The sequence below is a fragment of the Rhea pennata genome, chromosome 2 (genome assembly GCF_028389875.1).
Source record: "Rhea pennata isolate bPtePen1 chromosome 2, bPtePen1.pri, whole genome shotgun sequence".
Classification (NCBI taxonomy): Eukaryota; Metazoa; Chordata; class Aves; order Rheiformes; family Rheidae; genus Rhea; species Rhea pennata.
The window spans coordinates 79,211,032-79,237,789 of record NC_084664.1 but is presented as its reverse complement, the minus strand read 5'-3'; the positions used below and the strand labels follow the sequence as shown (position 1 = coordinate 79,237,789).

Below are 26,758 nucleotides of genomic sequence, written 5' to 3'. Positions count from 1 at the left end.
AAGGGAGACTATGAGCACACTGTTCATTACTCACCTAGCAATGAGCACCTAGAGGACATCTCCACTGTGTAAAGCAACAGCTCATTCTTACATTGTTGCCTCACTGAAGTAATGCGTTTAAAATACAGCTGCAACAAAACATGAGATAAATCAAGTTGAAGACAAGAACTGGTGCATCCCTGCTGTGCTCAGGTTCAGCCCGTCCATTTGATAACAGACTTTCAAGCATGATACAAAGCTCTGTGTGTCAGATGTTTTGTTACACTTGGGGGACCTGTGTGGTATTGACTTCTCAGGTTCCATCACTTTTTTAAGTTAAGTCTATGAGTTTTTGACTACTTAAATAATAATTCTGAACATGCTTCATTAATGATAAATAGGGACATAGTCATCATACAAAACCCCCAAATACTTACATTAAAAACTACACTTTTTTTCTTACTATGGAAATAGCTTTACAAATCCTTACTACATAAAGTTTACATTACAAATCAAACTATATTTCCTTCAGGATATCTTACATTTTCCTTTTTATATCTTTCAAAAAAATCCCATAAAGCCAGGAGTTGAGTAGTTGGTTTGAAATAGAGATACCATAGCGGACCAGACCCATTTTAAATTCCCAAATTTTCATGCAATACTTATATGGATTCAGAGTGGAGGGAGCAGAGGCAGAAGGAGGTCTGTGGCCAACTCCATATACACATCCAATCTGCACTGCGGCTGAATCCTGGCATATTTTATGAAGCAAGTAACCCACCTGATAGTTACATGAATGAAAACATGGTAGTTTCAAGACACTGAAATGATATATCTGAACTATGAGAGACAAAAATTAGGTGCACTTCAGATCAAAACATGGGTAACAGGGAGAAGAATCTTGTCAGTTCACTCTGAGCAAAAATACCATGCCTTAAATCTTTAGAATGTTATTATTCACCAGCAAAGACAGCTAGGAAAGGACATCAGTGCATCACTTGCACAAGCTCCTACATTTGAAACACTATTTCTGAGGGGTGCAAGAGTGGGAGGTATAAAGTCTTCTGCTGGCTCAACTGCCTGGTGCAGCTGCCTACGCCATGGCGAGGGCTGAAGCAGTTGGAGCACATGTACTACATTTTCCTGGGGGAAATAAGCTAGCAGTAACTCACTGTTAACCTGGGTTTCAGGTTTGCTCACCTTGAAACAGCACCTTCAGATACTCTTACAAGTTGTGCAGCCTGGAAATTGCAAGAACAGCAAGGAAGGACATGTGGGTCAGGTGAGCAGTACGACAGAGCATGTAAACGCACAGCTGACAGATGTGCTCAGTTGCAGGAGGATTTTTGTTGCATGCTTGCATGCTCTTTCTTGGTGGAGATGGGAAAGAGCTTACAGAACATACTTAACAGCTTCCATCTGTATTCTGAAAGAACAGACTCTCAAAGTGTGGAGGTGGATCGAGGCCAAGAATTACACCAACCCATTAGTAATACCGGACTCTCCCATTGCATCCTTTGAGTCTGGTCCTCAGAGACCCTTTATCCTCTCTTGGACACCATTTGCTAACAATTACTCTATAGTAAAAGCATCCTGTTTTATGGATGAATTATTTCTTTGGCTTGATATAGCATAAAATGATACGAAAGAGGAAAAAGAAAGCCAGTTTGATTCATATACGTTCTTTTAAGTTATCTGTTGCAAATATATTAAGTAATGTAATAAATGTATTTCTTCAAAAGTAAATGACAGCTCTCCCTACTCCTACCTTTCCTTCTTCAAACCAGTCCCCTGATAGTTAATAACTTCAGGATAAATTTTGGTTCTGTAGATTTATTCCCTGGATTTCATCCATGAGATTTGCCTCTCAAATTTCCCAAGTGAAATAGACTCACGTGATCCACTTAGGGACTGAAATGCACACATTTATTGTTTCTTCTGGCTAATAAGATAACTGAAAAAAGATGTTATCATTTCCAATATTCAGCTCCGGAGTGGAACTACTCAACACTCTCTCCAGCCAGATAACCATAAGCAACTCTGCTGTTTAGCCACACTTGTCTCAAATGCAGTGCATTTTTAAGTTACAGGAATGGGTGGAATTACCACGAGAACTGGTTTCCTCCTGACTGTCTGGAAACCATTGCTTTCTCCAATCGATGTCAGCTAAACACAAAAATACAACATTTGTTAGTTTAATTTCAGTAGTTTCTTGCCAATTCATTACTGAAAGTCTCATTTTCTTCTCCCTAAATCTGAATGCGTTTGTCTTCCTCAATCTTCAGAAATAAGTGTTTTGGGGGGAGGGTAAACCTCTCAGATCATTGAATTAAACAGGAATACATTGTTATCAATTTCACTACATACACCCTAACAGTTTAATGAAGAACAAACCAAACTTTTTAATTTCTTAAAATTCTTTAGGCAAAGTCAAAGCCTCATTTGAAGACTTCTATCAGTCTTGGTACATTCTGAATATTCAACCTAAAGTCAAATCGCCAGTTTTAAGTTTACAGTGGCCAAAAACACTAAATATCTGATTTTGCTCTTTCTAGTTCAAGTGATGACCCAGCTACAGTAATGTCGGGTCATGCAAGAAAGCTTTGTTCCCCTACTGTGTATCATAGAGTATCACAGAATTGGTAAGGACCTCTGGAGATCATCTAGTCCAACCCTCAAGAAAGGCTACTGAGCCTTCCTACAACATGGTTTCTACATGTGGACATCTGTTTTTAAGAAATAGAAAGAACAATGAAAAATATTTGTGAAATCACATATGCTTGACCAAGACAACTTCATACACATCTTTATGATCTTAATTGAGGTAATAATGATGTAAAGCATCTCACTCCTCAGGATTGGTTACAATTAGCATTTTAAAAAGCATGATTTGTAAAAATTCTTTGAAGTAAAAGCAGATAGATCTCAGTCTGACTAATTGCTGCAGCAATAGGAGTGAAAAACGAAGCAAACCTGCTCCAGTGAAGACAGAAAAATGCAAAGCAACACTACAGGAGAGAAGACTCGAGACTTACCATGCTACTGAGGGACCTCCAGCTGACTGGCTTCATACCACTCAGGAGGAGCTTTTGCTGTAAAACAGTTTGCTGCAAAGCATTCTGCCTACCAATTATTATTTGCAACTGACTCTGCTCATCCCCATCTCTGTACTTGTTTGTATCTAAAAACTGTCATAATCATTGTCTTATGAAGTGATTACACTGCACTGGGAGCAACTGAAAGCATCCTGATGACTTAGCTCTATTGCTGGGATCAGTGAGTGCAGCTTGCTTATGTTAACTTGCTTCGGCTGGTACTCTGATGCCCCACTCCCTTCTGAGAGTTATTTCCATCCCACTGACATGCGACCTCATCTTCAATTGCACTCTACAAGATCACTTTCCATTACATCCTTGATTTCACATTTATATTCCCTCTACCATCCTCCCTCTCCTCTCGGTCAGTCCATAACAGCAATTTGGCTGCTAACAAATGATAGCCTATAACTTGCCATTTGCTGCCTGTTCTAGGCATATGCTGACAACATACAGCACAGGTATGTAAGACTTGAACTGAGCTGCAAATGACTTTCTTCTGAAAAGCAATTATCCCACCATCATCCATGGCAATGCTTTGGAGGCATTTCAGACTGCTACATATGAGAATCCAGCTAGCTCTGGAGCAACAGTGGAAATGACAAAGACAAGTATTGCTTCCTGTTAAAATTATGATAGAGGAGGAGACTCAACAACATTTAACATTATATCCCTCTCTTCTCCAGCCAGAACTGAAACACTGTTGCTTTTATCCAGTTCACTACATTTCGCTATCAGTGATGTCTCTACAAAATTTCATGCAGACCAATTCGTTTCCCAGCCCACCCTTTCCTTCCAGCACTATTCCCAAAATGTTACTTTTCAACAATAATTCAACAGAAATAACTAAGAGATACTAAGAAATCTACAATCCTGGGCTTAACAGTAACATTGTAGGAAAACTTCTAGTAAGCTTTTAAAATAAATTACTACGAATAATATTTCACAGAGCAAGAGTTACCATTTTTAATCTCCACAGTTCAACTGAAAATAAATACATGCATTTCAACTTCCCTTTTTTCTGAAAAAGCTTACTGTACAGTTGCCCAGGAGCTCAGAGCAGATTCACTCCATAAGTACCCCTTTTGACATATAGGTCCTTTCTGCTATAATCCACACTTTTCAAACTGGGGTCAAAAGGCAAAGGAGAGCAGAGGCAGAGAGAACCGGAGGGAAAAAATATACTATGACCCTATAATTTGAAAATCTCTCCCCCCCCAACCTTGTTATTTATATGATACATATTTATACCTAAATCCAGGATCCAGTACTTGCAGCCGCTTGGCTGGCCATTGCCGCAGCAGGAAGGATTTACAGGGTGAAGAGAATCCAGCGCATCGATCTGTTTAATCTCGTTTGGCATAGCGAGCGGGTGGCTCCTCTGATACTCACAGCTGAAAAATACCTATTTGCTTGCACACTAGCAAGGTGCTGCAGGTTCTGCTGAAGATGTTTGCAGGGATATCATTAAAAGCAGGGCCATCAGACTGAGGAAGTTGCTGCTCCCTCCAGCCTGGTGTAGCCTGCTGCCCTGCCTCCAGAGCAGTCTGCGCTGCTGGGGATGCTCTCCTCTGACTCACCAAGCTCCGCTCCAGGCTTTAAATTCACATGTGGGAATAGCCAGATGCAGCACATTACACTCTACCGTAACTACCCTAACTGAGGCTCAAGCATAATCTTGAGAAAAACATAGTAAACCAGACAGTCGCCTTCTCAGCCTTCAGAAAAGATATAGTCTAGCAAATTGTAAACCTTTATAGTAATCAGAACACACAAAAAAACAACCTTTAACACCTCTGTTCACTTTACAGTGCATAGTCTTTTAGCTAAAGCAAGAAGAAATACAGAAAAGGCAGACATTTTGCAGTCAGCTAAAGCAGCATTTACCCCAAAATTTTCATTTTCTTTGATAAAGTCTGTACCAAAGAACAAATTCTGGCCTCATGTTCACCTTTTCTGGAGTCTTATTTGTGAAAAAATAAAGCCCCAGACATAGCCCCTTCTCCCCCTTTTGGTAAATTAATTTGAAACCTTGCCCTGGTTTAAAGTACATTTCGGATCTATTCACCTTTAAGCTATTATTCTGCAAGATAAATTACTAATTTATCATTCTGTCTCCCTGTTCAGTAAACTGAAACCACATGTATTTTTTTCAATCCAATGCATTCTTCACCTAGAACACCACATCAGCATTTGTCCATAACTATTTATTATTTCTTTAGCTTCAGGAATTTGTTAGATGCTTCATAAACTTAAAAAAGATGTTTGTATTTTTCTCCTGAACACCTCATCATCTATTTTTAGAAAATATAACATAAAGTTGCAATATTTAAGTAGTTCAGTAGATAGATAAACAGCTCTGAAGCCAAAGTAAGGATTAATTTCTTGCAAAAACAGTAATTAAATGCTTACAAAGCGTTATGGAAAAAATAGCCTTAAAATGAGATTCAATGAACAGTGCTTCAAAAGAGACAGGCTTGCAGTATGAAAGAAGAAAATAAGGACAGCAAGGAAGTTGTCAATGACAAAAGCACAAACAGCGCTGTAATACAACATAAGTAATGCAAGAACAGGTAGGAACTGTATGCAGAACCTGTAGAGCCTCAAAGCAGAGAAGGCTCACTATTAGCACCTTACACAAATTAGTTACACGCATGTTTACTTGTTCCAAAATTAAGAAGCTGTGTGCACCATATCCCTGAGATTAAAATACTTCTCTCTTTATATTTCTAAGGAAAGCCATTCTAAATTCTGAATTAATTTTCTCCTTCATGGCCTCCTACACTGAAACTATTAATCTTTGATCCTTAACATTCTTCTTCTAACCCAAGGTGATTTTCATCAAACACTGAATTCTTAAGTGAAAAATGTTGCCCTCTCCCTACAAAACCAATCCCCCCCCTCAAAAAAAGACCTTTCCTCAGCATATGTGATTTTTATAGTATAGTTGGCGAGACTTAAACTTAGGCAAGCTTATTCTTCATGAAACTGTTAAACGTCTGAAAATGATTCTTAAGTTTCCCAGTTGTTAAGAAAAACAACAACTGAAATAACCACTTTCTCTACTCCCCCAATAGTTCCCACACACATTAAGCATACTGAAGAACATCCAGCTACTCTTACTTACATATACAAATCTTAGCTAAGTTTTAGAGAATTTAATGAAATTACTAGTATAGCTTTCAAATATTCATTTCCGTTTGTAAGAAAACTTCTAAGACATAGGTCAGAATTCATACATCCAACTTCTTTTTTTAAAACTGCATATAGATTGAACTTAAAGCAATAACAAATATGCAAGACAACATTTACAATGCTATTGGAGTCACATCATTTGTAGCTTGCTATGGCAATTAATTCTTTCTTTCCTACTCAAATTGAGCACCATCATTTGCAGCTTTTGCTTTGGCCCCTTTTATTCTCAAAAGACAAACCTGAAATTGAGAGAGGAAATATGACCACATGAACCACTACACACACTGTATTTCACAGGTTAATTGGTTAAGAGGAATAGATCAAGGATACAAGTTGTTATCAACATATCGGATTGTCATAAAAAGCAGTTGCTCCACAGCAATTTTGAAGTCGAGCCAGCAGACTCCACCTTAACTCACAGCAGGGTGATCATGGTTATTAGGCAAGAATATGATTCAAAAACATCTTGTGCATAAGCTGAAAGAATAACTACAACTGCCTTATGGTCCACTGATTAGAGATAGAAAACTTGGACGTGCCATTTTTCCTGCTGAAAGATAAGCAAAAGAGATACCACATCACAATCATACCATATTTCTTAAATTAACATGCAGGGACCATTGTTTAGTAGCATTATCATCCTAGATTAGCCTTAAATACCCGAATATATATACATATATATATATATGTGTGTATATATATATATATATATCTCAAAATTCTCAGTTTCCATCTGCAACAGTGACCAGTATCACTATAAGTAACTCTAAGCACAAACAAGCAGCCTATTAATGCCTTTCTGCAGTTTAGTTCAGGCTCTGCCACAAAGCCCTCTTTGTCCTTCAGCCCTGGCAAGGTTTTGGTATGCTAGACCCTAACCTGTATCAGCACTCCCTGCCTGCTAAAGTGCTCTTCCTCTCACTCCTCGCCTCAGCTATTTTTTTGCAAAAAGTCATCTTCGGTAATAAAGCACCAGTCAAGCAATCTGAATTCAGCTAGCAAGAAAGGGTCTACGTGGAGTACAACTTTAGGCCAAACCAAGGCTGGGCAGAGAGCCTCAGCTCAGTGCAGAACACCTTTGATTACGTGGCATGTTCAGCACAGTGGCACTGAGTTGCACTTACCTTCATCCTCTACTTAAATATTTTTAGAAACGAGACAAATGGGAGAATATACCTTGATGGGATTCACAAAGAAAGTACTCAGATCCCAACCTAGGCAGTTTGACAGCATCTAAAATAAAAATAGTTATTTTTTGCTTTGAAAACTGTTAAGTATTAACTATTCTTTCTCTTTACATGTGTAAAGCTGAAGTGTATTTTCTTGGCTAAACATTTCGTATCGCTTTCCTTTAAAAAACAGACAGTTATCAGGATGATTCGTTGAAGTGAAGTACTAATGAAAGGCCCTTCAGATCCCTAGCAGTTTATGACACTTCTCAGTTGCTTAAAACTGTAACAAAGTGTCCAGGTTAAAATTTTTTATACCAACAGCTCCTTCATAAAGATTTAAAAATTGCAGTCAAAACAGCTCTGTTTTTCAAGACAGCAGTTTGAAAGAGAGAGATAGCATCCGAATGAGTAAACAAAGATAAAGCAAAAACCCCAGAGTTACCCCTCCGGGGAGCATGGTACATCCTCAGTGGATAACATAACACACACTCTGCAGGGTTCATGTGAATGAAGCATCCCATATCTGTATGTATTAAGGATGTGAAGGAATGGGATCAGCTTTCTACAGTTAATTTTCGGGCTCACTGGTGGACCATGTCAGACAGAGCAAGCAGTTTAAGGCAGGAGCCTTAATAAATGACAACTTGTCAATCACTACCATTTATGGTCAAATTAACCTGCCACATGTTCAGCTTTTGACAGCTACCAACTGCTGCCTGCCCTGTCCAAAACCACTCTTTGCCATGGTATTAACTTCCCTATGGAAGAGCTATGGCTGTTGGTACTACTAGCCTTTTATGCAAGAATGGAAATATTCATCCCTTTAACATTTTGTTTAAGGTGACAACTGGAGTTCAACTGACTGCATTTCTCATACTCAGAAACATTTGTATGCTAATAGAAACAACATCTTAATCTATATTTGAATGCGGATAACCAGCATTCCAATCTAATCCTTGTAAGACCTTATTACTTTCTGTGGCTACTCAGGCAAAGTAAGCAAAACAAGAAATGGAAGATAATAAAATGTTGAAGTTCCATTTTCAAGCATCCATTTAGTTTGCTTCAGGGCTTGAGAAAGAAGATCTTACTGAACAGTCAACCTTTCTTCCTTAATGTCTACCTTTTTGGAAGAAGAAGAAAAGGTTTCAAAGGCTGTAATGGGGAAAAAAATGCTTTAAAAGTCAATGCCATCCTTGAGCAAAACTCAGTGTGTTCCTCTCTGGAATCTTCCTCATCATATTCTAGGCATTCCACCTACAAAAGCAACTTAGGTACTTGGAAACCAGTGCTACAAGGTATTTAGAAAATTCTTATTCATCTTGGAAGTGGAGAAACATGCACAAGACAGCTGGAGTTAACAAAAAAAAAGTGAGTATTTATTCAGTTTGGTGAGCATCTAAATGCCACCATTTCAAAACCATTTTTGAAGACAGCTGCAAGACAAATTCTTGCATCATCTAGATATGCACAGTTCTAATAATTTTGAACTGTGCTTCTCCAGCTGGGAGAAAAAGGATTTAGAAATTCCCAAGGTTGTACAAGACCAAAGACTATCCATATCTGAGATCCAAAGTTGGACAGATATCTAGAACTACCAAAATTCTTAAATTCCTACAATTTCCATTTAAATAAAGCCGGCAGCCCTTGCACACTAATCCTATCCTGGGCAAGCCAGACTCTTTACCTCACACTGGAATACGATTACACAACCAAAAATATTGTAGAATAGCAAAAACATATCAATAAATAAATCTGAGGCTAAGTCTTCCAAGGTGAGCTCTCACACTGAGATTAAAATTCTGACAGGAGCCTAACTTTGGCTTTTCCCTGGTACACAGTGTGCCCATAGTCTAAACACTTGGAGCACAGCTGCCTCGCTAGGATCTAGTTTCTTCAACTCCATACACAAAGATCATCCTGTTCACGGGAAATGCTCCCCCTGCGCCTCAGTCTCCCAGATAACAGTGCCGGTCTGCAAGGAGCGGAATCGGGAGAACAGTGGCCCTTTCGGCTTGCATTCAGCACGTTATTTCCTGCCCTTTACTTCCAGCCCTGCCAGCTGCCAAAAACCCTTTAAATTGAATCAGTTAGAAATGGCATTTTTGCGGTGAATTGTGTGAACCTCCTTAATTTGCGATTTCCAAGAACTCCTTTCAACATACTGTGGCATTTCAATGGGGGGTGAGGGAGGTGGTGGAAGGAGGCAGGGCAGCCTGCATGTTTTTATGTTTGAGCCATCTCATTAAATATTTAAAATGGTAAACTTGGGGAAATTATTTCCTGATTGACGGTAAAAGCGTTATTTTCAGCTGGGTGTTTCACAACCTTCCTTTTTACATCTAGGGTAAAGCATTTGTCAAGGGCAGCTGATACCAAGTCACCAAAGTACTCAGGAATTAATTAAGGATATCGGGAAATGAAGCATTTATACAACTATTCAGTGATCAAGCCCAGGATCTAAACAAGTCCTTCCTGTCTCCAGCTTTGCAGAACATGCACTAAACTGTAGTAAGAGAATGTCAAAAGGTACATGACACTGTAAATTCCTTCTCATCTTAATCATTAAGCTATTGTTTTATTGAGTTTAATTCTGTCCCATGCTGCAACCAAGGAACTGGGGCATGTATACCACTCCCAAGAATGAAGGGGCCTTTCAAAGAAATGACGAGGCGTTTGGTGTCCCTGCTCTTCTGTTTATCTGGAAAAGCTTTGGGAAAATTCTGACTCCTCAGCACAGTCATCGCTGCAGAATGCCAAATCAGCTTGAAGGATCCCAGCCACTGTCAGCAAAACCACAACAAACCAACTTCAGATAATTCAAACAAAATCTTTTGGAGGGATCCAAGGAATGTTGTTCTACATATACTCGCTGCTTAGCCAGGGGTGGGAGGGGAGAGGAAAAGTGCTACGCCTCGTCTCTACATTGGAGAAATCACAGAAAGAGCCTTCCAGTGAGAAATATTTGCTTTCCCAGTGAAATGTATCAAACTTTTTAACATTAATTTTATTATGCAAGTTATTCTTCATCATCTTGTTCATTGCTTTATCTGAATTTTTTTAAGTAGACTCCTCAGCCATAGAGCCATGGTTAAACATCCTTTCTCTTCCCTCCCTTCCCCCAAAGAAAAAAGGAAGCAGCCTGTTGGTGTGAAAAAATGATCCAGACAAAACTACATTTCCCTTCCAAACCAGTTGTAACTGCACACACAGGAGTTGAATGCTTTCTAACATGCTTTCTTGACTAACTATCTTAACTGGAAATGCATGTAGTCACAGATGAAAGGAAAGGGTAAGAGTATATTCCTCATAAGTTTTCAGAATATGAAAGCACATGCTTGACTTAAAATTCACTTAAGTGACTTAAAAGGAAAATAAGCAGCACTAGTAATGACTAGTAATGACTAGTAGGTCATTAAAAAGAAATGGTTTCAAATTGGACACCTACTCTGGATGCTCATGGACATGTAGAAGTAATGATGCTGAAGTTCTGCACATAGGCATACAGAGGAATTGCTTCTGCAGTCTTTGCAGGTTCCTACTGGTTAGTATTACTGACCAAAATTCATGCCTACTGCACTTGTATTAAGTTCAAATTGTACAAGTGCATTTTTTTAAGTTACAAACAGTTTTCATCAAGACCTCTCCTTTTGTCTCTACTTGGTATTGCCCAACAGAAGTTAGGTCAGGGTAACAGTTGTGTTTAACTCACCAGTGCTCCTGGTCTTGGCAGATGAAAACCATCGTGACCCATCGTCATACTGTTTTTGTGAGTGGTCAAGGCACATGGGGATTGCATGCACCTGAAGGGTGTCTGGATTTCAAACACTATGGATTTAACACTGAAAACTTATACAGTTCTGCAGCTTCCTTTATCATATTGAAGCTACTTCAGCAAAATAAAGCAACTGCAAGTTCCTCTGTAGTACATCTAACCAAGAGAGCAAAATCAAAAATGGGCATTTTCTGAAAGTATTTACCAACCAGTCCACACATTGCATTTTTGTCAGTTACATGCACAGATTTGCTACCAAACACATTTAAATACACTTAGAGGCTAATATTTCCATGGGGAGAAAAGGAATAAAGAGAAAAAGGTTTTATTATTCTGCATTGTCTCTCAGATATAAAAAAGCCAGAAAAATCAAAAAACATATACCGCCAAACTATTCCCCTAACGCATGTTTCTGCATCTGCATTATAATTAACATTTTTACAGCTACTCTGAAGTTAAGAAATGCGATAATTCCACCCTGAAAACAACAAGGCAATTCTATTTGGGCTATATAGTATAAATTTGACTTCAAAAAAAAAAAAAAAAAAAAAAGAGAAAAAAATGTTAGCTCTGAACCAAAAAGTCAACATGTCCACACAGCTCAACTTACATCATCAGACCGATTAGGATTAGGAGAATACAGTTGTGAAATAGCCAGTCTAATTCGGTACTTTAGATATTTCAGAAAGCAACTCTTATAATTTAAGACAATGATGGCTCTTGCTGACAAAAATACTCTAGTATCCTCAAGAACGACAGAAAGACAGTTACTGAATTAAGCAACCCAGATACAAAGAGAAAGCAGCCTATACCTTTAGGGTATCACCTAGCGTAAGCACTTTTTCTGTAGATGTTATCGTAGCCCCATAGCATTTGAGCTCTGAGCCAGTGTTTCTGGATTGCTCCTGGTACCACAGCACATAGTCCTCCTATATCTCTAGGATGAAAGAATAAAAACACCTAAGCCTGCTCTGATCTATTGGCATTAGCAGCACCACACTCTAACCTAAACAATTTAGCATGCTTGTATTTGGTTACATCTCAGAAAATGCAAAAGGGCAGCAGCAAATGCTCTAGGAGGGAACAACAGGCAAGTCAGACATCTTTAAACAACTAGCTACTGAGATAAATATACTATGACAGGTAATACAAGATTGCGGGCTTTCACCACAAATAAAGCGTTTCTGTCTAATATTGCCTAAAGTATATTTTCAATGTGCTCAGCTAATTCCTTTCTTTAATCCTCATTTCCTTGCTTTCACTTGATTTATGTTTCTGTTACCGAGTCCTGCTTTCTTCTTCAATATCTTATAGGATCTATTTCATCACTCTAAATTCCCTACATTTCCCTACAATTCCCCAAATAAATTCCCTTATTTCACCTTTCTAAATATCCTTTCCTGTTCATTTATAAGGGGCAGATTACTCATTAAGAATCCTGAGCTTCATTCCACACGGACAGCCCAGTACAAGGCAGTTGTCACAAAAAGGTGAAAATAATCCCAAAGGCCAGCTAGGGGCAGCGGAAAAGGGGGGAATCCCACAAGGAGAAAAGTTTTACTTGAAGTGTTTCCTCCAGTTTTACCCACTTTTAGCCATGAGGGTATGTTGTAACTTGGAAGGTTCAGCTGGCTCTGGATCAGTCTTTTACCAAGAAATGCCCTGACATGAAAACTGAGTTTTAGCATATTGTTAATTCCCTTCTAGAGAAAGTCATCTCTTACTGCTGTTCTTGGAACAGTAACAACCATAATTTAGATCTTGAAGACACCATTTAGGTTCCACATCCCTTAAGTTCTTCTACAGAAAGCAACACGTCTATTCAACTTTGCTAGCTCTAAGGAATGTTGCTTCCTTAGAAGCTTTCTTTAGCATATTTGCAGCTTCTTACATGCAACTAGATTTCCTTAAATTTTGTATTTAAGGAATCTCTTTATCACAGATTCCTTAGAGTTCAGATTAACAAATGAACATAGGTCTAGGAAGGCTAAAATTACATGCAGTACAGGGCAATGAGATTAACTAGCACTCTTCCTGAACTGAAAGATTTTTTACAATTTATTTCCTTTTAGTCCATGCAATGAATAAATTTTGCGTCAAAATCTGAAGCATTTCTGACCTCCCCACTGACACTGAGGGGAGTCCAAGACTCTAAGAGACATCTAGAACAAAAAAAAGTCCATTCTATCAGTTCTAACTTCTAACTTGGGATAATTCAGGTCAGAAGGGACCTTAGGAATTCATCTAGTCCACCTTCTGCTCATAGCCGGGATCAGAGCAAATTACTCATGGATTTGTCCAGTCTGTTCCTAAAAACCTGACAGCCCTTTAAAAGTTTCTTGTAACAGGAATTTCTGCTATATTGTGAGTGATTAACATACAGTAGGATGGACTTGACGGGTTTATGATCACAGGACATGGGACTATCAAATTCTGGTTATCAGGGACAACTAAGCTTACTTGAATTAGCTTTTACTATTTTGTCTGCATGTCAGTTGTATGCCTTCTACTACTGTCAGGATTAACCATTATACATCCAGGCTAGAAAACACATTCAGCAAGCTTCCAAAAACACATTATGAGTACTTTTCCTGGGATTACAAAATGTTTTTCCAATGCTATTCACATCTTATGCCAGCCTTTACACACACACACACACACATATACACGCACATACACAAACACACACGCACACGATTTGATATATTTTACCACTTTTGTGCAATTTCCATGTTAGAAAACAAATATTTAAGCTCAATAACTATCCCAGATAGAAAAACACCTCTCGTTAATTGTACTCAACTCTGAAAGCTAAAAAAAATGCAAGTATGGCCCAGACTGGAATTACACGTGCATCAATGAATTCATACTATCAAAAGTAGTAAAAACATTGTATAATGATGATTTGAAACCAATGCCATCAATTTACAAAAGAGGTCAAGCACATCTGTTAGAAACCTTGGATATAGCTGCATTAAAAGTGATGGAGCATTTCTGGTTTAGCACAAGTAGTGTTTACTAATGACTAATATCTTATTATTTAACTAGAGGAAAAGTGAAACTAACTCAACATACTTTCAGCAACCTCCTCACAGAAACAGAATTGGCGTAAGTCACTGGGCTAGATTCTGCTGCTTCTATTTTCAGGCAATTATGTGGCAGCAGATACATCATGACCTCAGCAAGGCGCTCAAGAATATCCACCTGAGCCATCTCCTCACCCATTTGCTCCTCTCCACTAAGTGGAAGATACACAGATACCCCTCCTAATACCAAATTTAAGAATACTAGCACAAGTAGCAAAAATGCTTGAAAACCAGACTGTCAGAAAAAGAACAGAAGACCTCACGGCCACTGTCAGTATTACACAGCTCTGTGACAGAACGCAAACTCATGAACAGCAAGACTAGGTACAGAATACCTAGATACACCAATAACTCCTCATTGCCTGTCAAAACAAGACAGTTGCCATGCAGCCGTGACAACTCTATGTCCGTAAGAGCACCTTTACTTCTCCAAAGCTGCTTTTTAGCCCTACTCTCCCTTTTCTCATCAAGCTACACACTTAAGTGAAAGAGAAGTTCTGCAGTTACTTTCAGCAGGTCAGCATAAGCTCTGAAGTTTTGCTTAATCCAAAACAAAATAAGGATAACAAAGATACCCTCAGGAAGCAATTCCTAACACTGAAGCAACTTTTTAACAATTTGTTGCACCTGAAAAGGGACAGTCATGTAAAATAAACAACATTCCAGGACATTTTCCTTCAGTTGCAACATATTAGCGATAGTTGTAGCACATAATTTCAGTTTTTGCTCTGTTCTGCCTCAAAATCTTGGTTAGGAAGGGAAATTGCTGTCAGAGAAAGGCTAATTGCAAGCAAAATAACAACTCCCTTGAGCAATCTAAAGCCATCAGAGTTGTTGGTTTATATCCACCTTATACCATCCAAAGATCAGCTGTGCAAATACATCTGTTCTGAAGCAGATACTTTTTACATATTGATTTCCTTTCCAGCTAAGATTTATAAGAGGAGAAATAAATTTGTCAGCTGCCTGGGACCAAAAGTATGTTTGAGACAGAAACAGAAATTTCTTCCCTCTCTCAGATATAATGTTGAATTCCCAAATAGGACAAAAAGTTCTCATTACCACTGTACAAAAATTTCAGAGATAAAGTAACCACATACTCACACCCCCAAATAGAGTCAACATAGAAAATACAGATATACCTGACAAGTCTTTCTGGACTGAGTTATGGTAAAAGAATATTGCATTAGTTAGTGGCAGATTTATGTAGAAAGCAATCCTCTGAAGTTTCAGAGCACACATAAACTTGATTTATACAGACCTCTTCTAGAAATTTAAACTGTGATATTCATTAAAATCTTTACAACTCATGACAGTTTAGGGCTGAAAAGTGTAAGGGAACCAATTCATACAAATCTTGCTGCTTATTTATGGGAGAATTAGAATTTGGTTGTTAACTCCAACCATCTGATATGGCTTGGCCATAAAGCTCTACGTAACGGTTATGATCTAATAGAACAGTCGATGGCTGATATTTTATTTAAGTTTACTTACGCTCAAAATATGCTCTTAACTGCAAACTCAATTGAAAATCACAAGGGGGGAAGTCAGGATACAGAATTCTTGGTCTACTTTTATATTGTAGCTTTTTTGATTTTTTTTATTTCCTGAACCAAAGCACAGGAACGTGGTTTAAAAAGACATACGCACACATTAATAAACTATCTCTGTAGTTATTAGCCTAATAACATCTCTTAGGAAAATATTTGTGATTACATGGAAGTTTATGATTTGATAGGCTTTCAAAACAACTGATAATAAGAACTTGAACTTCAGTTAATAAAATGCCTGCACCTCTGCACAAGTTCAAATATACTTGACAACTAGGTGAACCAAAAATGCAGTAAGGCTTTTCTGATTTATTTGCTAATTTGGGCCAGCAGAACAGTAGGTCTATTTGACTGCTGAGTTTTGCAGCATCAGGTGAGAAAGCCTTATGAGACTTACTAACAGCTAACTGTCTGGATGGAAAACCTGTTATTTGGAATTACTAGGAAGCAGCTGATTCAACATGCAATATAATTCCTTGATTAAAGTTTAGTGGCATGATCTATTAGAGCATATTGCTCAATATAATTTTCTGCATCTGATCCAAACTGGCTATGCAGCAGAAGTCGATCCCTTTTCTTTATCCCATCCTGATAACCTCAAGGCCCCAAGGCAACGCAATACAGCAAGTATTGTACCTCAGCACTGCTACCAGCGACTTTCCCTGCTGGCCTCGGCTGGAGCTTTTTCATTTCCTGCAGCTGCAAACAATGTCAGGCGGTCTCCCAGGCAGCGCCTGGCCCGTGGCCATGGCGGTGGGGGGAACTCAGTCCCAATTCATGGCCCACGCTTTGCTGACCTACCGGCTTAAAACAACAAATCTTCCCCTTCCATAGCCTCCCTCTGCTTTTAAGCAAACAACTGCTGCTTAAGTCATTGTCTTTGCCCTTCTTTACTTCCACTTGAAGTAGAGAGCCCTTCTTCAACTATCCAAGCTGGATCCCCATTTTACTTGACCAAACTCTCTGCGCTGCTGTTGTTCAGAGCTTTCTCTCCCTACACGATAACGTTTGGATTCAAAATGAAAACATGTCATTTCTCAGTTGCTACTTTCAAAGCTCTTGATCATATACAACACATTTTACCTTCACTCTCTCCCCTTCCATCTAAGATTACCCTTCTGGAGAGAAGTTTTCCAGTTGTGAAAGTGTAAACTTAAAAATGTGGCAACTTCAAGTTTCCGTCTTATCCCACTCAGTGGCCTCAACTATAAAATGTGTCTCTCTTTCGGTGAAAGAAAAGGGGAAGATTTGAAGTACTGAAAGGACCTTCAGACACAGCTCCAATCAATTCTGTCAAGCTCTGCCTTGGATAGCATCAGCTCTTCAATCCTCCTTGTTATGGTAGAGATACTACAGATGAGAAGACAGACTGCTCAGTTAGTATTTTTCCTTTATAGAACCAGGGAGGAGCACACCCTCTGAATCAAAACAAAAGCCAGTCCTGCAGTGGTGCATGGTATGTTACCACATTATTAAGATGTCACCTACTTTTCAGGTCTGAGCAAACATACACAGGTACTTGATTATCAGCAGCATGCAGCCACCTTACCCTTCAGGTACCAGAAGACCTCTGTGGCCAGACTTTGAATCAGAAAGCTGGGCCATGCCTCGCTGACAGTTAGTGTTAGCAACTTTCTATTCCCCCAAAATTTATAGCGCGGATGGACATGCAACTGTCAACCTCATAAGCCAAGGCACCTCTCCAACCACCGGCACCTATAAGATGAAGGACTAGTACAAATTCTTCAGATCTCAGAAGCAGGTGTCAAGCTGGAAAGGTTAGTGAACTTGTCTAAACAGGTATGAGATTTGTTAACAGTTTGTGATGCCCTATCCTGCCAATGTTTCTCAGTTGGAAGTTCAATTTGGCTACAGGCAATCCTGTCCCTTGCCTTTTACCCAAAGCTCTGTGGCTGTGTGAATGCCCTGCAAACAAAGGAAAGAGATGGCTACCCATATAAAAAGGATTTTAAATAGAGTGAAAAGAAACCTCATTAAAAAGGGTAAAAGCATCAAATAAGAACATTCTCTCATACCCAATAACACGTGGGGAATGAGTGAAAAAAATCATTGCCTTATGTATTACTTGTGAAAAACATGTTCTTCCAAAGCCAGCAATTATTTTTTTATAGAGTGCGCCAACTGTTATTCAACCTCTTTACTACCCACTTACTTCTCGTCTTTCTCTCTTATAAAAGGGATTTAGATTTTTTTTAAATGTACTCATCTGTAAACTGCATGACAAATTGATTAAATGACTCAAATAATTTATAAAAATAGATTTCATATCCAGCAGAGTGAGCAAGAGGTCTGGAATCTGCAATCAGCCTTTCCCTGAAGTGACTATCCATCTAATGAATGTCTTTTCTCTATGTGGTCCTTCCCATTATTAACAAATTGTCTGCTATCTTAACTGCTACAAAACTCTGAAAATTTAAGATAACACAGTGCAACTTTTTATCCATTGATGTTGACTTTAGATACTTCAAATAATAAACACACTTTGAAGTCAAGTAACACCTACAAACTTTCAGAGGCAAATCTACACGGTTATTTTTTGGGCTGTTACCTCTTGTCTCCTAACAACATGAGAATAAAAGAATGTTACATTTTGTGATTGACAGAGAAAAAGTGGACAAGTAAGGAATGAACAAGATCAGCTGTCAGAACTAGGCTTCACTGTGATCTTTCAGGTTAACCTATTTCAAATAGTCCACGTTTCAGACTGAATGTAAGTTTTACAGAAACTACTAAGATGAGAAGATAATAGAATCATAGAATGGTAAGGTTGGAAGGAACCTCTGGAGATCATCTAGTCCAACCCTCAGCATAGCCCATACAGGGGTTGAACCCGCAACCTTGGCATTAGCAGCACCACGCTCTAACCAACTGAGCTAAACCTAACCCCATGTTACTAAGATGTTACTAAGAGAACTATGGAGTGCAAATGATACTGAAAAGCATGCAAACTAATTCACTTACTGAAGTCCTTCATTTATATAAGCTAAATGCTCAAAAAAACCCCAAGCAGCCACCTCTGCCATCTCTCCCACTCCTGGTGGTGAAGTGGTGGATTATCTCCCATTTTCCTTTGTAGTTATGTAAAACCTTTCTGCTTTAAGGCGTCCTCTTACAGCAGCTTGTGTCACATCTGCTTGGTGTAACTTAACCCAGGAGCTGTACAGAATTACCCAGACTTGATGCTTACACACTGGGCCTGATACATCACTTATTTTCAGACCTGCACACTGCAGAAGCCAATATCCTCTTTGCTGAATCATTCAAAAACTGGAATGTTTTTGGAATGTGGAAGTTTTACTGCATTATAGACAAAACACCCATCTATATTAAAAAGATTAAAGTTCCAGAATAAAGTACTAACAATTGGGGAAATATGACATTTGAAAGTTATCCACTCAAGTGAATGAGAGACTACCTTAAATTATGCAAGTCATTCAGTTGTTCTTTTTCCAAGAAACTCCTACTTCAATCAATGCCCACAATAAACAATACTTAAAAACTATGATCATCAATTTTTTTCCCACTCCTCTGATTAGCATATTCCCCAATGCTTTGTTTAGAGATATTCAACCAAATGCAGCATTTGAGAAAGAATGAGCAATTCCTCCGTGGGACTGTTAGAAGTACTTTTCACTACAGGAGAAAAAAATTAAATCAAAACACTCTACTAATTTTGCTTAATTTTTGTAATCTCTCTGTGAAATAAATGAGCACCATCAAACTCTTTCAGGGGACAGAGTGATGATGCAGAAACTGTAGTCAGAAGCATCCAACAGTTTCAAGTGCTGTACGAAGCCCATCTTTTTCAGATGACTTAACAGTATACAGGAGTTTGCATGTTCAAAACGGTTCACACTGACTTCAGCAGCAGTCACGTGCATGGGAAGTTTTACCAATCAAACCTCCAACTCCTGAAGCCTGACACCCAGCAAGCAAAATGGGAATAAACAATTAACAATTGCACTTTAACAGCTTGGACTTACATAACGTGCTACAACATCACACATGAAGCCCGCGGCAGAGGCAGAAAAAGAAGTCACCTAGGACTGCAACCCTGCAATAATCTTGATTCTAGCATTAGCCTTTTCCTGTTTGTCAGTTTGCTTTATTAATACAATTAATTAATGCTCTCTTCAAAGCAATGTCAAACAAACTAAATTAATTTTCCACCCCATTTCTCTCATACAAATGCTAGAGGAAGAAAGAAATACAGATTAAGAGACAAAACGTTTTCCCTCTTAAAGAGGCAAATAGTTTCGTGTCCATTACACAGAGCCTCTCAGGAATCTGACAGGCTCAGTGCTCTCCACGTAACATACACTGCTCAGCAGAGTCTGCGTCTCTTAATAAAATTCTCTGCATTCAAAAGTAAAATGCCCTAGCTCCAAAGGAAACAGGATTTTTATCAATTCTATAAGCGTAATAAAAAAAAAAAAATACACAAACACACTCACAAAAAACAGTTGACATTTCCACAATTTCACTCCCCCTATCAAAGGAAGTAACGTTTTAGTGAAATCTAAATATCATTTCCAATTTTATCACCAAAACAGCTGCAAACTTTCTCCACCCAAAAGGTTATAGCATACAGGAGGCCAAAGTATTTCATCTACACAGCTAAATACTTCAGACTTTTGGTTTATCACCTTGCATTCAGGAAGTTCCCACTATGCCCGCTCCTAATAGAAGAAACTGAGCAAAGGAACTGCAGCATAGCAAAACCTTAAAATCATCCAAAAATTAACTGATTTTTATTGCACCCTTCAGAGGTGCATTCTTTCATGCCTCTGGAGGAAAAACAAACAAAGATTTCAGAGCGGCACTGGAAAAGGGAAAGAATTTTGCCACGGCTGCTCTGGAAAACATGGTTAAATAAAATATAGCTGCCCAAACAACCAATGCCAGTGCCAGTAAGCATGGATGTGCATATTTACCTTTTTCACTGCAGTAAGAAGACGTGATAATGCCACGTTACCCAAAACTTGTCCTGTTGATGGCTACGTTTTGTTTTCACGGATTCCTACCTTTGTGGTTGAAAATCCCCTCCATCTCCATGCTGCTGCGAGAGTGAGCGATGCAGAGGGAGCCACAGGGGACCAGCCCTTCCGCTGCCGGTGACCGATCCGTCGTACGCACCAGGCACCAGTCCGGCTTGTCGTGGGGCCTCTCCAGTACCTCTACGGTCTGGCCCCGGCGGATCGTCAGCTCATTGCTGTTGCAGGCAGTGAAGTCGTGGATGACCACCGTCAGCTCGCACCCGCCGGAGAGCTGCGAGGAACAGCAAAAACCAGAAGCCAGATGAACACTCGTGATCACCCCTTCAGACATGCATCATTACCTAGTTAGCATTCCTGTCAGCATGCATGTTTTGGGTGCTTCTGGGACTTTCCATGTCAAGAGGAGATAATTTCTAAATAAGACGGTTCCAACATTTTACTAGAGATCTTAACTCTGCTCGTTTCTGCCTGTGTTCAAAGTACACTGGTTGTGACAGTGTTGGGTGGAGGATTTAAGCTGTTTTTTTTTGCTAAACTTGCTACCCTAAAAGCTGAAGGAGCTGTCACTTCAGAATACATATAGGTGATAATTGGCAACAAAAAGCCAGATATTGCTAGATACAATCACTCACCAGCTTTAGATCTGGTAATTTAAAAGGAGAAAGTCACCTAGTTTGAATAAGCTAAGTGGCCCATTCTCACTCCTCTCACGGTTTACTTTCTACACAAACAGGTCACAAAATCACTTAGGATATACCATATATAAATACAAAAATCAGCATAAACTTCTTCCCATACGACTCACAAATACTTAACTCCCATAGAGAACCCCCATAGTCCCTTGATTTTCACCTTTTGGCTGATTCTCCAAATGTACGCACACAAAATTGAATTAAGAGAAGGAAAGCTCATGGTCCCTCCCCTGCCACCCAAAACACCTCATTAGAATTATTTTGCCTAAACTTTTTTCTTTTCTTTGTTTCATCTGTTTTGATATAAAATGAAAATTATTATGTGAATTTTGCAAAGCTCCTAAGATTGCTCAGAGTCAGAACATATATCCAACTTAATTAAATAACGACTGCTCAGAGAATTCCTTCTCCTTGCATATGGCAAGTGTGCTCCAGGTTACTGGAGATAGCAGCTCATGGCTCCTGCCGAAGTTCAGACTGCTTCAGTGCAAAATTCCTATTTGATCTCAGACGGCATGCAACTTTAAGGATTCAGCATCGCAGACCAAGTCATTAAACTCCAACTCAAACAACTGCAACACCGCACTCAGACAACTACTCGGTGAGAACTCTAAATTGTAGCAAATATGGAAGCATACACTACACCAACATATTATACATGATTCCTGCCACAGTGCGTTTTGACTATTGCTCCATTTATGCTCTTATCTGGCTGCCAGCTAAGTGCCATGAGCTCTGAGAAAAGGAGAGACGAGATTTGCATCATTATTTAATGTTTTCATTAAAAGTCTTCAAGTGAAATGTCAAGTGCAAATTTTACTAGGATGCCATTATTTATTGTTGAGTGCAAATTTTAGAGTGGACAACAAAAGCAACAAAAAGGCAGTAAGACTCAAAGGCTAATTCCAGCCTTCTCTTTCCCAAGCTTGCAACCAGCCATAGGCCATGGCTCCCAGCAGACAGCCTGGAGCAGTCCAAAGCTTTCCCATGCTCTCTTCCTCTCTCACCAGCTGTCCTTACTTGTGTGGGTACACACAAAGAAGGAACAATTTCACTTCGCAGGAGGATGCAGGGGATAAGAAGGGCAGAAAACCCTTGTATATTTAGCATTTAAGGAAAATAAATCAGGCTGCACTCATTTAGATTCAGGCTAAAAATTAATCACGTTGCTTTTACTACCTCTCTCCAGGCAGCCTCGATACCCAAATTATGAGGTATACATCTTCAAAATATGCTATCTTTCTCCCTCACTAAAAGTTTTTTGTTCCCTTCCCCCTCTTCCTCCATGTTATATTAGTTTTTAGTCTTTATAAACTATGTCAAAGGGGAAAAAGTAGAGCACTTTCCCTTATTTTCTGGTATTGATTTACGTTACAGCCTTCTTCAGACAAACTCAGAAACAATTGAAAACATCTGTATGCCTGATGGGGTCTATGAGAAAGCCAGTGGAGTATGACTTCATGAGGTGTTCAATGCAGACCTTAAATTTTTCTCAGGGAGGTCTATAGCCTTTCCCTAGTCACTGCAAGTACCAATACAGTAATAAGTAGAGACTTTTCAGAAATTGCATCTAGGCATGATATTTTCTCCTAAATACTCACAGGAACATAGCTCTGGTGCTCTACTTGCTTTTCTGACCCTCTACTTCCTGCAAATACAGATTAAAATATACTTTGTGACCAGAGGCTTTTGGCTGTAATATAGGTGTTATTTTTTTTCCTTCTCTTAACAAAAAAAAACCCCTAAGTTCCTAGACTTGATGCTCAGTAAGTACTCTAAATGGTATTGAGTTAAAGGAAAAAATAGACAAAGATTGTCACTAGCTATGTCAGAGACTACTGAAGTATAAACCAGTCATTGAGACTATGTGGGAATGGGATATCCTAGTTGGTCAGTATTCCGCCAAATCTCAATATTCACTCATACTTCAGCACACCGCACGCACTTCCTGCATTCAAGGGGTTGTTGCATCCCATTTGCAAACATGCACAAATTGCACAATCTGAGATGCAGCTCAGTGCAGGGCTTTTCTGCTGCTGACTAACACACCCAAAACAATCCTGTACTCCTCACAGCTCGTCTCTAAGCGTAAGTTATTATCACGAAGAAACTAAACTACCCCACCTCTGAGATAACAGCCATTCATCCTCCCTGTAGCCCTCGCAGTTAGAAAGCACTGTTCTTCATTTCACTGCCCTTTTTTTCTCTCCATAACATGCTTTCTGAAAGTGGATTCATCTTTTGTACTGATTAAATGCAGCTGGAGAGCAAGGAGTGTCTGTGATTAACTGCATTGCTCAACAGCTGTTGCTGGACAGTTTTGGCAAGGCACTAGGCTGGCTGGAGGGGAGAGAGAGAGGCACAGCAGAACCGGGAGACTGACTTGCTCCAAAGAGAACAGTTAGAGTTATTCAATCACCTAAACTCAAGTTTAGACTGAACAAGAGTTTTTATTTACTTTATCTGTCCTTTTCAGGATATCTTTTGTGTAAAATGAATTAATCGTGCATGACAAAAATAAACAAGGCTATGTCTGAAACACGGCAAATGGAGAGACAGAGACTAGATGAGAAACAAAAGGCAGACAGAAATAGAACTGCAGATTAAAAAGGTGCAGGGTTTAATTAAACAACTAATCTTGGGACAGGGTGTCTTGCAGTTGTTGAAATTAATGCTCAGCATCTATGTTCATCTCTGCGGCCTTTTAATCACTGTCATTTATGGAGAGAAAAAAAAATATAGTGTACGTTCTCTGGCTAAACACATTTGTAGTGTTTGCTGAATTCAGAGACACTACACTAAGCGTTCGTCTGCCATCCATTCCCTGAAAAAATCACTACTGCTAGAGCGCTGCTGAGTGCAATAGCTCTTCCATCAGGCCACACTACCTCATCTCCGGAGCACATGTTAAATTTAGTGCCTTATTTTAATTCTCTATTAAGGAAAAGGAAAAAGAAAAAAACAAGAGAGCATCTCATAAAATTTCCCAGATATTTTCAAGTGTGAAAATCTATAACTTGTTTTTAAAATGGAAACAAGTACATTGTGGGAGAAAAGAAAGGGGAGACACAAATTCTAGCTCAAATAAGACTATTAGGATTTGACCAGGCAGCTTCCCAGACTTGGTTTTTGACTATGAAAAGAGGTGTGTGTTCAGAAACATGTCTTGTTTTTACTAAAAGAGAAGACTAGACGCTCTTCTGCTGATGAGAGCCTTTTCTCTTCTGTGTTCTCAGCTGGCAGAAACTACATACTTGGTTACCTCCTGCTGCTTTGGTCCTTTTTCTCTTACCCAAAGTACTACACACAAGCTTAAAGAAGCATGTGAATGAAATGTAACTTCAAATAGAAAGCAGTACAAAATGTTACCAGCTGGGCACAAAAGACAGTTAAAAATAAAATACTGCTCCACAACCATGCAGAGTACCTAGCAGGACTTCTGCTACTTAAGATAACACACTGTGATAACTTTTTCTAAAAACCTCTCACTTTCTCATTTACTGTAATAGTAATCTGGATTGTTTCTTGTTACTACCTGCTAAGCTAACACAAGTGTGAAGGGATCTAACAGGGCCACAGCTTTGTTTCCTTCAGTCTGTTTCGTTTCCTATGTGCTGAATAAAGTTCAGAACAGGACATTAAAATCAGGTCCAGCTCTGAGGCTAGGGAATGAATGGGCAGAGTGTCATCTCCTATTCATTAGGTCACCTGAAAATGCCAGCTACACCGCTACAGAATGGGAGTGGGAAGAATGCTGGAAAAGGTGGAGAGGGAAATATTTACTGAAAGGGTACAGTAAGAGCACTCACTGTGAAAACCGAGAGGCTTTGACAGAGCAAAAAGAATGTTTACATTTCATCCTGGACTGCTTTATACCTTCCAGTACTTCAGGATTGGCTACTGCTATAGATGTATTTCAGCTTGTCCTGCAATATATGGGAATATACCAGAGAACTTCCTAACACAAGGGAGATAACTTCTTAAGATCACTTTCTACCACTCTTTAATATTATCTAGTCCATGCTTTCTCTTCCTCCAGAGCACGATGAACTACATCTACACGACTCATCATTATCATTTACCAAACTGATCCCAAAGACCTCCAGTGATGAATGTTCCTCCGCCTTCAAAACTAATTTTCTTTTATCCCATCCACTAAAATATAGGTTAAAGACTGGCCCATACTTCTGCACAGCAGCTTTCTGCATAGTTGAAGACCCCAAGTTCTTCCTTCTGCCTTTTTTCTTTAGGCTCAACAACTCCAACTATTCTGTCTTTCATTATAGGTGATCTACTAAACAAAACTTATCAAGTTTGTTTTTCTCTTCCTGGAATCTGTTCCAGTGGCCCACACCTTTGCTGAAAGGCAAACTGCTTGCAGTATCTAGCAGATGACTTAGGAGGGCTGAGCAAAGGCTAAGGACTGTATTACAGCTTTGTTTCCTGTTTGTACATCCCAGTTTCTTTTTTCTCATTTCTATAATTGCATCATATTGTTAAATTATGTTCAGCTTGAAATCCTCCAAAACTAGAGCTTCTTCTCAAAAACTTGTCAGCCCTCTTGTCATCTTTGTTAGCAGTTAATTATTTCCACCTATTCACAATAACTCAAATGTGTCCCTATTAAATTGAACAGCATTTTGACAATCCATTTCTCGTTTTTGCCAAGACATTTTTGAATTCTAATCCTGTCTTCCAATACAGTTTTCAGATGACATTAAACTGGGAGGGATGTCAGCTTTATAAACATACCAACTATTGCATCATCCCAATGATTAATGAAAATCAACACGCAAAACTAGAGCCAACAACCAAAAGTTACAATTCTAACTCAAAATGCCAGGGTGCAGAAGAAGTAGCAGCTAATCATGAAGTTATTCTCAGTGGTTGAGGTATTTCCAAAGATGTTAGAAAACAGGACACAAAGAGTAGTTGTTCTACTGGACAACACTCAACCACTTACTTCCAGGCTAAAGATTTTTAGCTCTTTCAATGTAGATGTCTGAGGAGATGAAGAAGAATATTGAGTTTTGGATAAAGGATTTCATTCTTGATAGTGTCTTTGTGTAACAACTTTGAACTTCTAACCAAAACAGTGTTGAAAGAGAGTCAATAGTCTGAACATATAATTGGAAAACATGTAAATGGTTTTACTTCACTGTTGATTACTATGAGATGCTTTTTTTAAATGATTTG

The 26,758-nt window shown here is 39.0% G+C and overlaps 1 protein-coding gene across 8 annotated transcripts in view; it reads right to left on the bottom strand.

Annotated features, from left to right (window-relative positions):
- TRIO (trio Rho guanine nucleotide exchange factor) overlaps positions 1-26,758 on the bottom strand; it is a 255,536-nt gene that overhangs the window by 54,168 nt on the left and 174,610 nt on the right. For all 8 annotated transcript variants that reach the window (XR_009957633.1, XM_062569805.1, XM_062569806.1 and 5 more), the window contains one exon: positions 20,898-21,141. Coding sequence is in view for 7 of the 8 variants with exons in the window: in XM_062569805.1 (XP_062425789.1) it covers positions 20,898-21,141 (244 nt within the window). In the remaining variant the exon portion in view is untranslated. The remainder of the gene's footprint in view (positions 1-20,897; positions 21,142-26,758) is intronic.